Source organism: Protomyctophum bolini (assembly GCF_963924005.1).
Source record: "Protomyctophum bolini genome assembly, chromosome: 12".
NCBI classification, from domain to species: Eukaryota; Metazoa; Chordata; class Actinopteri; order Myctophiformes; family Myctophidae; genus Protomyctophum; species Protomyctophum bolini.
In genome coordinates, this window is record NC_137873.1 from 37,185,513 (window position 1) to 37,198,911 (window position 13,399).

The window sequence follows — 13,399 nt, forward strand, 5'->3', positions numbered from 1 at the left end:
CAAGAGGGTCTACCTTTTTCAATGAATCATAAAATGATCATAAAATAAAACATTACACTCTGATTGAGCTCATGTAAAGCCCAATGCCAATTTCCTGTGTTATTGATTGAAGATGATCAGATCACCAGATGTGATTTAGGTGAGGAAGTTTAGCAATATAAAAAATAAAGCCGTTAATGTATGAGGCAAAAAAACCGACCCTATACCTAGACGGAGCCTCTTTTGGGAGGGAGCAGTTGGTTTATCTCATCTCATGAGCGACACACACACATACTAGAGAGTAGGAAAGGAAACACAGCCAATTTAGCCAAACGCAGCAGTAATGGCGAATAAGTGGTTACCGTTCTCACTCATTTTTCTGGGAGTTTTCTCGCTATACTGCGCCACATCTGCGGAAAATGGTGGAATAAAGAAGATGAAGATGCAGTTCGCCACGGGGCCCCTTCTTAAATTTCAGATTTGGTAAGAATGACTGTGTAAATATAGTACAGTAGTAGCTCTAAGCTAGCTAACCCCAGCTAATGTCAATGTCCAAGCTAGCCGCGATGTCGAAGAAGACGTTACACAACATGACATACCATTATCGTATCTCTAGAATAGATCAAACATATAACCAACACCAAATATGAACTTCAGTCTGAATTAAAAGTTGTTTCTTCGATGTTGAAATGAATCTGCCCAATGCAATGGCAATAAGGGAACTCTAATGCAATGCAACCAGCCAGGTCCAACGGCCTGTTTCCGCTCTCAAATCCAACTCTTTACCTCTTGTGAACTGTGCTATTGGATCATGGATTAACATGCCACTAATCCCATTCTCCAGATCCCATATGTACATCTGTTTCAGACTTGTGGTGGTTTTGTAGATCGACTGTGGTACAACAGGTTTTTGTTTTGAAGTTCATGTCAAGTTGAGTCGCATGTTTCTGTTTCAGAAACATGCCATCATAGACATGCACTGGCAACTAATAACTAATAACACATAAACACGTCATAAATGTAATGACACTAGGCCAAGAAAGCTTGCTCATGTTTAAGGCGGTTTTCAAGTGTTGTCAATGCCACAATTATATGGTAGGAGATCTATCCTTTCCTTGTGGAAAGCTATTGCTCAATGTGCTGCAGAGAGGAATGTCACACCACCACTACAACCTTCCAGTAGTCTAAAGAAAAGTGCACAACGATGGAAAGATAACATTGATGTGTGCCTCTGTGCTATGCCGAGCACAGAGTTTTACACAGCAAAAAAACCTGTATTGCGCTTGTTCCCCGACTTTAACCATTGTTCCTGCGCCCACAGCATTTCCTGAGGGTACAAGCGGGTGTTTGAGGAGTACACGCAGGGCTTGTACCAGCGGTACCCAGACATCCGCATAGAGGGAGAGAACTACCTCCCTCTGCCCCTCTATCGGTAAGAAAGAGAGAGATTTCCATCATATACATTTACATTGATATATATAATGAATTAGGAGTTGACACATGCATGCATACTACAAATGCATTGATTATGCCAGCCAAGGTGCCCAGACAGCTACGCCAGCCGCCCGGGCCATTCTATGTTTTTTTTTGTAGTTTATTTTTTTGTTATACCAATGGCATTTTAAGTCCTTTTCCTGTTTTATTCTTTCAGACACTTTGCTTCCTTCCTGTCCGTGTTCAAACTGCTGGTGATTGGGCTGATTATCATCGGCAAGGACCCGTTTATCTTCGTTGGTATGCAACCCCCTGGCATCTGGGTTTGGGCCCAGGAGAATAAGGTGAGGCCGCTGCTCGGATCATACGCCGAACGGTAAATGACGCTGGTGTAGAACTTGCATGAAATATGGTGTGTTAGGATTTCAAGAATCTTTATCTGAAGTGAGCTAAATACTTGTTTGGCCTGTGTTCAGTATATTAGTGTTTATAAATGCAGCATACTGCTGGTGTCAAACAATAGGCTACACAGAAATGGAATAAAGCCAGCTGATATCATTTATTTAGTCTCTAATAATAATATACAGGCTTGCATACAAACATCTCACCCGTGGGATTAGCTGTTCATCTAGGGTTTTGGGTATGGTGTTTTGCTTGATATTGTCTACAGCAGTTTTCCCCGACGCTTGTTATCTCCAAGGTGACAAATTAATATTGTGGATGCTTGGGGTCAAAGACCCGCCACATACTGTAACAAAGTATGTGTGCAAACAAGGAGCTGGGCTAAATGGCTCATTTTCTAGTGGTGTGTAACTCTTTTGTGTGTGCCTATAATGCAGTGCCCAAAATATGGATGCCAGGTGAAAGTGGTTAATAATTGAATGCTTCTTTTCAGATATATGCCTGCATGATGGTGTTCTTCTTCAGCAACATGATTGAAAACCAGTTGATGTCAACAGGCGCTTTTGAAATCACCTTAAATGGTGAGACTTTCTCGGTCACAGCATAGGCCAGATTTACGTACATTCAATTATGGTTGTGTGCTGTGCTGGTGACATATATATATATATTATGCTTTTACATTTGTAGACGTGCCAGTGTGGTCCAAATTGGAGTCGGGTCACCTACCCTCCATGCAGCAGCTGGTGCAGATACTCGAGAATGAGATGAAGATGAACGTTCACATGGACACCATGGACACAATGTCACACCACCGCTCTTAACCCTACTGGCTGGAGCCAAAGACCCCTCCATGTAAGTACTCTGGGCTTTATACAGTTCTGCTCTTATCTTAACCCTACCGGCTGGAGCCAAAGTCAAGACCCCTCCATGTAAGCAGTAAGCACGCTGGGCTTTATACAGTTCTGCGGTAGAATAACCAGGTTGCTGACAATTTGACAACCTTTCATATATCTTAATATCTTAATTCTTGCTTCCGTTCTCTAGGTTTGAGGTGGGTTTCTCATCGGGCTGTGAAGTGATCTTTATGAAGGTCTGCGCTGAAGGCAGGAGGTCTGCTAGCGCATGCTGGATGTCCCATCACTCCTCACCGTGTCCCTTTAAGACTCCTCACCCCCGATACCAGAGTGGGATCTTTGGCCACTGCGCTGGTCATTTTGTTGTAATATTATTACTACTCGTGCAGCATTCATTAATGGTGCAATAAACAATCGGTTTAGGCTTACAGGGATGTGACCTTGTGGATATGAAATGGTTCCGTTTGGAGAGATTCCATGTCTACACAAATAGTCTGAAACTTGTCATATACTATAGACTTGATCCACGAGGAAAAAAAAAATCATGTCATTTCTACCATTGAGCAATTCTGTATAGTTTTAACTGTTTCTTGTTATTAATTTAACTTAGCTCCGTGTAGAAAATGCCACCTCATCGCCATCAAATTATTTGAAAATTGCCTCAGTTTGATTTCTGAATTCTAATTTTTATATTTACTTTGCATAGCTTGAACAAAGCTAAGAGGATTAATAAAAAAATATAGTAAGTATTTAACTGAAGTGTTATTTCTTTCTCCCAGCCATTGTGTTCTCTTATGAGGTTTACTCAATGTGTTCTAGAATGAGCTTTACTCATTAATGTCTATCAATTCAAGTAAGCGACAGTGAGGAAGGAAAAACTGTTAAGGTTATTTCTTTAAAGATGTATCAGAAGGGCCAGACCATCTTTGTCAACACCCCACAGTCTAGGTAGAACCTACTGAACCTTGTATTATAGACCGTGTGGTTAAATCTAGTTTACCAGATTAATAATCTTTTGCTGACTTAACGGCTATCATTTAAAACCATCTGGTGACTAAGTAGCCTTGGGATCCAACTGATTATCATTTAGCTGGGGCCCCCCTGGAACTCCCTCAAGGACCCTGTAAGTGTAATGCTTTAGATTATGAATACATGATTCTGCTATCATGGGATTGGGATGTTAAAGTGAGATTGACTCAGTTCAAGATATTTTGGTTTGTGAATAGGTCGTCTTCTCAAATCTCACCACATGATGGCAGCATAACTAAGGAAAGTCAGAATAAAGCTGTGAAGTTCAATTTCTTATATTCAGAGGAACTTGAGTCTTTTAAACAGCGTCATCTATAGTACCTACTTATATGTTTGTTGACAGATATTGAAGCCACCTACTTAGCAACTTTAGTAACCAGGCTCAACATATAATAACTGGTTTACATTTATGGGTTATATAATTATTATTACAAGTGCTCGTCCTATCTGCCTCTTAATTATTTCCTGGTTGACATCTGTCAGCCCTATGCCTAAATAAATAATGTACCATCATACAGAAATAGCTGATCTACAACTAAGCTCACAACAAGTCACAAACACAACAGGTTCTGAGCTTGTAGATATATAGAAGAAGTATAAATCTCACTTTAGGAGTCATAAGGTCACACAGTTCAATGGTAGAGAGCTAGTTGCTGAGAATGTTATAGTCAAGTAAATTGTATTTATAGGCTAGAGCACATTTAATATACAACACCGTTGCACAAAAAGGAGAAGAACACATTTTTGAGCGGAACAGCATAGCGGTTTTAAGTTAAAAAATATATTTTCCTTCTTTTTTTTTAAGGCCAGGGAGACATTGTCTAATCTTGTTTGCATAGTGTGGTGTAAAGTGACAACACTAGGAATCATCAATAACTCATTTCAAAAGTGATCATATCATCATATTTGTGAGGTTTTGGCCTATCAGTGTATTCACTCTTATTATTATAACCCACTAGTGCACCGGAAGTTACAAGGTGTAACTTTAGCTATGTTAAATCATAAAAACTAAAATAAATCATAAAACTATTTGGCTGATGAGTTGAAGCAGCCGGCTACATTGGACCTTCAATGGAAAGCTCCAGCGGATAGGTCATTGCTAGCCTGGTACACCATGCACTCCCTCTTGAAATCATTTGGCAGAATGAAAGAATTGTCTGGCAAGGGGGAGAGGTTTACCAGGCTAGGTCATTTCTAAAGTAGTAGGTGGCTGAATGGCTGACAGCCTCTCTTTCTTATGAAATATTATTCTATTTGTGCATATAATACATAGACTTGGCTGCTACATCACGTTTAGTGCTCTAAATAAACATTAAAAGTCCGTAGACTTCATGGCTGCCACTCTGTTTTTGAGGGGCCAGCCAGCCCCTCCTATGCATAGCTTTGTGTGTATGTGCACGGAATGTGATGATTTGATTGGCTGAGCACGGAATGTGATGTATGATGATCTATGGTGATAAGAGCGCCCATCACTTCACATGAGTGTAATTGGAGACGTCTCTCAAAAAGAGAAAGTGTTTCATACAGATATATTCCCTCTGTAGGTCATCATGATCTTTTGGTTACTGTATATCCCTCTACTTACACAGCATGTACAACATAACAAATGTGTTAATGTTTGCCATGGCTGGATTTCTAATAGGCCTACCAGTTTCTTACATTCTGGAAAAATCACATAAATTATTCAATTTCAATTTCAACTTGTTTACTGTCACATCGTCTACATCAGGACTATAGGACAATTATTTTGTGCAAGGGGCGCTAGTCCCTCCTATGTCCAGCTTTGGGTGTATACGGTATGTGCACAAACTTTGTCCTACACGAACATTAAATTCCCAATGACAATGAATGGACATTTTTACGTCATAGCGTCTGATGATGTCATAGTGTACGACATGGTGTACCATAAGAGCGCCCCTCACTTCACACGGTTGTGATTTTAAATAAATATGTATTTATTACACAAATTACGTTAACTAAACTAGATCACACACAGTACACATCATTTAAACACTTGGACTTATTCTGGAGTAAACACTTGTGTAAAGTGAGGGGCGTTCTTATCATCATACATCATCACATTCCGTGCTCAGCCAATCAAATCATCACAAATGTGGTACACACAGACAGTCAGACAGACAGACACACAGGGTAAATAGCAGGGTGGCATGGGATTTCCAGACGCCTGGGCTGTTGTTGCGATGGGGATTCATATTCAACAGTCATTGAGATCCCAGATTAGCCAACTCAACCCATCGGCTTTGCGGATTGGCCAAGCTTCGCCTAATGTTTGTGCTTATACTTTACCTATATAAGTAGTAGCATGCACAATTCTGTATGTAACACCCCATGAAGCTATTCGGTGAATGAGATGTTGCGCTGGACAGTGCATCTCAAAGGAGGACAGAAGAGGAACTATCATGCTGCTGTGGCAGTGGGGCACAGGCTGTACTCCATTAGATGGTATGGGCAGACGTACATGTACGACATGGGTCACATCGATGTGCACATCTTCAACACAGTGTCTTTACGGTGGATCAAGTTGCCACCGGTCACAACCGGCGGAGAGCAACCGTCGTGTGATGTTACCTCCATGCACTATGGCCACACAGCGGTGCTGATAGAAGACATCATCTATATCTGGGGGGGAGCGTTACTTACACGCGTCGCTGGCGTCGCCGAGCCGACGTACAGCAACGTGCTTTATGCGTTGTCGACGCCCACCGACGTCAACACCCACAGATGGTTCAAGCCCAAGATTTCAGGGACTGTCCCGGAGGCGAGGTGCGGCCACTCTGCCTGCGTCTTGGGGAAGATCATGTATATCTTCGGAGGATTCAAGCTCCTGGCTGGATACACCAATAACATCCACACATTGGACACCACCACAATGGTGTGGTCTCTGATTACCACCAGGGGCTTGCCGGCACCTGCTTCGTCATGTCACTCTGCCATCATCATCGGGACCAAGATGTTTGTGTTCGGGGGTCAAGTGGAGCTGTTCGAAGGCCAATACGAAGGCCAGTGCAACACCAACAACAGAATCAGAGTGTTTGACACAGAGACCGGCCTTTGGCTGAACATGCCTTCTGCAGAACTACTTCCAGATGGACGGGCGTGTCATTCAGCCTTTGCCTACAATGGAGAACTGTACATATTTGGCGGCCTTAACTTTCGTCTGAACTTTACTTTCAACGACATGTGGAAATTCAACTTGGAGACCTTCTCCTGGACGAAGATTGAGCCCAAGGGTTACCCTCTGTCTCCATCATCTGTGCTGTCCAGGCTGTGCTGTTGCACGGTGGGAGATCGTATCATCCTCTTTGAAGGATACAGATACAAACCCATTCAAGGGGAATGTGAAGATCAAGATGAATATGACGCCAGTGTCTCCGATCTGTACATCTTAGACTTAAGTCCTACTCTGAAGACATTATGCAAGCTGTCAATTATTCAGTACGGGTTGGAGCAGTCGGGACTCCCACATGACATCAGGTGGGAGCTCAAAGCCATGACTACCAATAGCATCAGGAAAGGAAATGCATGACAACGGGCAGAGAACAAGATCTAAGGCAAATGGAACAGAACAACGGGGAAAAACTAGAAGATTGCCACCCATAAGTAAGGCTCCCTTCATTCAGATGGCAAAGAAAGCAGAGCACAGGAATGTGCTCAGTGATGTCCACCGGAAACTGAGCAGCATTATGTAGGAGAATAGAGAGACTCTACTACCAAGTGAACTGTTCCAGGGGCAGATATGGCTGCAAAAGAGAAGAGAACTTCTTCTTCCCGGTTGATCTCCATCATGAATTAATGTAGAAATGCTTTGGGTCCATGCAAGAGATTGACAGTTATGGAAGAAGACTCAAGAAAACGGATGTTTGTACTGGAGAACTGGTAATGGGAGAGGAAAATGACTGCAGAGGTGGAGACCTTTGTGTTTTTTTTAATGTTTTTTTTATGACCGTGAAGGTGTTTTTGAATTTGTTTGTATTTATTTTTTCCAAGGTGAGAAGTAGGTATGAGATCAGAATTGCCAATTAATTGTCCAAAGACTTTTCAGTTGTGTTCCAGAAGATGACATTTACAAGCTCTTAATTGCGCTCCGACACCCCTGGACCTGATATTACAGTTTATAAATATGGTTTATGTGATATCTCATGAAGAAGCACTTTGTAACCTTGCTAAAGCTTTACTTATTTACATTATGAATATGTCAAAAGTCCTAAATATAGACCCCATAAATCAAGTAATACCAGCAGCATTTAACAAAAACATAACCAGATGTAACAAAAGAGGTGTACTAGTTTTGTGGTTTAAGATGAATCCAGGACTGACTCATACTCTGACAACATAACTACATCAGAATTCAGAAGTTATGTTGGTAGAATGGCCACAGATTGGTTAATTGCTAAAAGTGGTGGCAATGTTACCCACTATAAATAGCTGTGATTCAACAGCATGCCGCTTTCTTTACGTGGGTCTTGGTCTTGGTGAATCTTTAGTATGGCACATTAAAAAGGAAGTAAGTACAGATGACATCAGCAGCCCTGTTTCATTTGTACTCTTTAATCCCATGTCTGCATTTTTGAGTGGCGCATACCCCTCCAAGGAACAGCAATGCCCGTGTGGGGGAGTTGCACCACTCAGTTCACACGGGTGTGATTTTTTAAAATGATTTTGGCTTTGTGACCCAGTGATTTCAATATGTCTTAAAATAATGATCAGGTTAGACAGTCCTGAAGGCAACTATGGATGAAGTCTCTTTCTCGCTTGCTCATCTGAACCACGTTGCTCACCTCTCGCAGTCTTTGGACAACAGCAATAAGGTGAGGGTTGAGGCTGGCTTTCAACGGTCGCAGGTTGGAGGGTGTCTCAAGGCACTGGTGGAGGTGCTTAATGGTCAAATGAACCCTAATCCTCCCAGCCAATACAAACAGCTCTTCTTTAGTTAAGGACGTTCCTGGAGCAGGCATGCTTCCTTTATATTCCCCCTTGATGAGATGAATGAGATTTATGTCTCATATTACAGATGCTGGTATTGGAATTAACTTGCATTTATACAAAGGTAATTTCTTTTACCTTTGTGGCTGCCACATGACGTCACGTGACGGCAATGTTTGTTTAACTGCTGTAAACCGACCATAAACATGGCTGCCACATGGACGTACGTAACGTTTAGTACCCTAAACAAACATTAAAAGTCCATAGAATTGGCTGCCACTCTGTTTGTTAAAAGTATGTTTGTCTTAAGACAAACATTGTTTTGTCTTAACAAACATTAAAAGTCCATAGACTTGGCTGCCATATGACGTAATTCCAAAGGCCAGACGAGCGCTCCTCTAAAACTCATAATTTAGCTTACTGCATGTACATGTTAAACTGAACAACTGCACTGAACGTGATACTTGTGTTATTGTGTGGGTGAGAGGATGTCCGATATGGTACCTTACCTGCACACAACAGGCGCCAACACTGAACCTGGCCTGCTGGCTGCATGCAAGAAAGGAGATGAACACTTGCTCTCGTCCCAGGACCCGGATCCCTATGCATTTGTTCAGGGACAGGATGACGGGCCGCAGGGGGGTAGGAGTTGGACTCAGGATGTTCCAGCTCCAATGCTGAGTTCTGGCACCAAGCCCATCCAAACACTGACCGCCTGAACTATCCAAGCTCAGCCTGCAACATACCGGTAAATAAAACACTCAATAAATGACCAGTCATGATATGAATCTCAATATGTCATGAATAAACCTAGCATTTTGGGTAACCGTTTTCTTTCCCTGACCTTTTTTGAAAATCGCCCCTACAATTAAAGTAAACTAAACTAAGCCTAAGTAAAATTAGAAATGAAAATTATGAAAATGCTAAACTATAATAACCTTGTCCCACACTCAAATTACACTGTATACTGGGTATATAACATCGGGGCACGTTTGATTAATTACGTATGATTTGCTTTAAATTTCTTATAAAGTACATTATTCTCCACTATTACCAGATGGAACCATGGCTGTAGTAACACGTCGCTCTGCCGTCAGACAGGAACAGAGCCCTTATCTGTTGCTCAGGGCTGTCATCGTACACAATGCAGACCCTCCCTGTTCCTTCAGTCACCACGATGACCACCGCCAGTAGGCCAGAAGGGTAGCTGTTACCATGAGAAGAAGATAAGGATGGGAACAACACACACACACACACACACACACACACACACACACACACACACACACACACACACACACACACAATTATGTTCGTTCATCCACTGAAAAGGATACAAGACCTGAGCAGAGCCATCGGGGAACACTGTACGAAACTTCAATCCATTATAATAATACTTCTGAAGACATTCCGCTCCACCCTGTAAATGCAAAGGCAACAGATTAAGCCACCAGATGCTGTATTTACATTTGTTGTTTTAATATGTGGGACATAATCAATGGATGTTACAGTAAGATTGTGAGCCACAGAATTGCACAATATTTAGAGGACTTACAGTACGTCTTTTAACGACCCATTGAGACAGGGAGCATTTCACTTTAGCATTGTTTTAACCACTTTAACTACCGGGAATTTAACTATGAGCTTTTGATAATCATGAAAATGTGTGCAAATCTATGAATATACATATTTTTTAAAGTGAACATTTTGAACTAAAATCTTTGCTTCTGTGGGTCCCTGGAACGAAACAGTCTGAGATGATGTTCGGTGGCTATAAATACATATGATTCTGGCGGTCCTTGATATGAAAAAGTTTAAGAATCACTGATAAAGCAACATATAGCTGCAATGTTTTTTGTTTTTTTTTAGAAAACTGTTGGGATTCATTAGACATTTTAGGCCACGTCTGAATGGATCAAATGGTTTGGACAGTTATTGTCTATTGAAGCTATACCAGCAACAGTAATATCAGACATAACGGCCATAAGGACTGGTTAATTGTATAATAATGGTGTCATGTGTTATGGATGTAATCACGTGTACTGTACCTTATGGTTATGGTAAGAGATGCCAAAGTGCTTGTGGTCACAACAACATATCATCACCTCTGCCTCTTGTGTTTTTATTTCCTGGCTCTTGTCGATCTTAGACGGAGTCACAGTCCAGCGTCCGTCTCCTGGAGTGCAGGTGGAGAGCTGGTAGCTGAGAGTCTTTGACCCTGTGATGTCTACGTGGCAAACACAAAATATATGGTCTTATCTCAACAGTGTCAACGCATCAAGATACAGTATAATTATCTGTGTTTTGACTTTTAAAGAAGACAAGGTCACACAACGACGTTTAAGCTTTTACAATTGTATGGGTATAGATCTATTGTGCTGAATGAATTGTGCTCCCAATGGAAATATCCTAAAAAACGGGGTCGTATTATAATCGGGGACTAGACTATTTGACATTCAATGTTCTTTTCCCACAAATGAGTCTTGAATAATGGGGGGTCATTTTATAATCAGAGTCGTATATTATATATATTTATATTCGGCACAAACAATATCCATGTTTACAGAGTCAGACACAGAATAAACTGTAGCTGTAATGCCACCCAGATGAAGTTTGTGTGCCATTAAATGCATTTCAGGTGTGACATAAATGCAAATGTGGGTTAAGTGTAAAATAACTACTGTATATACTCACACGTTTCTACAAAAGGTGGGTGGGCTGTATTATCCATGTAGAGTCTGTCTTGCTCCTGTTTTCTAAGCAAAAATTAGAGATTTCTGTTGTACAACTCATGAACTGCCACTGCCGGCATACAGATGTGTAGTGAAGTGAAGTGAAGAGAGAAGAGGGTTTCAATCTCAACCTGAGCCTGCTTGAGTTACAGTCATGAGAAGACATTCCAAATAATTATTTCTTATTAATTAAATCTAGAGACAGACACATGACAGACACACTCTGGCTTGAGAGTGTATAGAGGACGTAGAATCATGTATATCGATGCTGCAATTTGTTTTGTTCTCTGAACTTTAATTTTCATATTTATTTGCATGCCTATACCTCCTATAGTCCTATCTAGCCACTGCCGCTAGTTATTTAGTCAAACAAAACTCATTTACCATTTTAAATATAATACATGTATATTAATTTCAATGCAATGGATAGGATGCAATTATGAAACTATACAGCTGTGTACAATATTCATCAAAGGACATATTGAGGAAACAAAATTGTAAATACCTGTAGGCTATATATTTAGAAACGTCCTACAAACTCTTTAAATTATGTTACATTTGAGGTTGGATTAATAATCTAATAAATCCATCCTTTATGTCTATATACCTGCATTGCATAATCTCCCGTTTTTGGCAGAGCAGTTCCTGCTGTTCTGTGGGTGTGTGTTGAGTTGGAATATCATTTCTCAGGTCAGATTTCTCCTGGGCCAGATGCATCTGATGAACAAGCAGCTCACACAGCTGCTGGTGTTGGGGACAGCAGAACTAATACAAAGAGTTATAGAAAATGAGACGTGCAAATATAGACACAAATAGACAAACAACAGGTTTTCAAACATCTCACCACATGGTCAAAATCACAAGGCACACCTGTATTCACTTTACCTCAGGCTCCTCTCCCCACATTAGGTCCAATGAAGGCCTTGCCTTCTCTCCACAGAACTCGCATATTATCACGGAAGACACAGAGGCTGTCATAGTCTGTGGCTGGAAAACACAGCATGCTCAGCATATTGACTGAAACTGAACTCACAAGAATGAAAGTAAAAATCATGTTTTTAACTATTTAGGAATTAAAACAGAATGTTGTTACCACAGGATTAATGGTATCTAGAACCAGCTGGTTGTCAGACTCTCGGTTGTATCTCAGAACTCCTGCCATCCCGGTATGATGATGAGTAGGTACACCTGTATTCTGTAAATATTTCCTCTTACATCAAGTTCTCTAGACACATCCTTTTTCTTTTCTTTTACCAATATATATTTTTTGTAATGTTCACAAACAAGCGTGACGACGCCATATGTTGTTACAATCTTTCTGTACGTTTTCTGTTAAGACTAAAATAGACATGATTGAGTAAAAGAAATTGCTACTCATGTCTATAAAGCAGAGAGAGTTGTAAATGTGCAGTGTGAGAGTCACAGGTTGAGAAACAAAAGAAAGGGAGAAAGGACAGCTGGACACTGACACACAGACAGAGAATTCAAATCCAAAGAGAAACCAAAGCAAAGTAATAATTCCACTGATTTGATTAGACACATCGATCGCACAATGAGCCTAATCATTTCCTGGCTGACCCTAAACTAGCCTGCTAACTATATTCAACTAATTAAACACAAACAAACACACAAGCAGGCCATGGCACTCACCTTGGTGCTGAATCTCAAACGCACTATGGCTATAACCCACTTGTTGCTGTTGTCAGTGTAACCTTGGAGATTGCATTGAATGAATGTAGCCATACCCAACACTGAGTGTTGGCAAGCTGATTCGCCATAGACAATAGAGGGTATGCACATGCATAAAGTGAATGGCAAATCGAGTGGCAAGATTTGTGACAAAGTGAGTTTATCGTCATTTAATGCAATCGAATATAACTTTTCTGTTAGGATAAATGGGCTGTCAAGGCCAGAAAGTAGTTTTTTGACACTCAGACTCCATAGACTTGGCTGCCACATGGCATCATATCTGAAAGCCAGACATTGGAGGGGTAGCACCCCTCAAAAAACATCCTGGCTGCGCTG

At 41.1% G+C, this 13,399-nt stretch overlaps 3 protein-coding genes across 3 annotated transcripts; 2 read left to right on the forward strand and 1 right to left on the reverse strand.

Moving 5' to 3' along the window:
• The first annotated feature begins 228 nt into the window (after window positions 1–228).
• selenot1a (selenoprotein T, 1a) lies at window positions 229–3,418 on the forward strand. The gene is made up of 6 exons (XM_080778206.1): window positions 229–462; window positions 1,301–1,411; window positions 1,631–1,757; window positions 2,309–2,396; window positions 2,503–2,667; window positions 2,860–3,418. Exons 1-5 carry the CDS (start codon window positions 323–325, stop codon window positions 2,634–2,636), a joined length of 600 nt encoding a protein of 199 aa, XP_080634332.1. The 5' UTR covers window positions 229–322; the 3' UTR covers window positions 2,637–2,667; window positions 2,860–3,418.
• A 2,651-nt stretch (window positions 3,419–6,069) lies between these two features.
• On the forward strand, window positions 6,070–7,245 carry LOC308326260 (kelch domain-containing protein 3-like; the record flags this gene model as incomplete). Its single annotated transcript, XM_080779067.1, has 1 exon — window positions 6,070–7,245. The coding sequence occupies one exon, from the start codon at window positions 6,070–6,072 to the stop codon at window positions 7,243–7,245; it is 1,176 nt and encodes a 391-aa protein (XP_080635193.1).
• A 1,149-nt stretch (window positions 7,246–8,394) lies between these two features.
• Window positions 8,395–13,153, reverse strand: LOC308325630 (glutamate-rich protein 6). Its single transcript, XM_080778190.1, has 10 exons — window positions 13,025–13,153; window positions 12,468–12,569; window positions 12,260–12,361; window positions 11,982–12,139; window positions 11,337–11,398; window positions 10,691–10,869; window positions 9,980–10,062; window positions 9,697–9,849; window positions 9,152–9,377; window positions 8,395–8,692 (listed from the first exon to the last, which is right to left on the reverse strand). The coding sequence occupies exons 1-10, from the start codon at window positions 13,115–13,117 to the stop codon at window positions 8,423–8,425; spliced, it is 1,428 nt and encodes a 475-aa protein (XP_080634316.1). The 5' UTR covers window positions 13,118–13,153; the 3' UTR covers window positions 8,395–8,422.
• Between the last annotated feature and the right edge of the window lie 246 nt (window positions 13,154–13,399).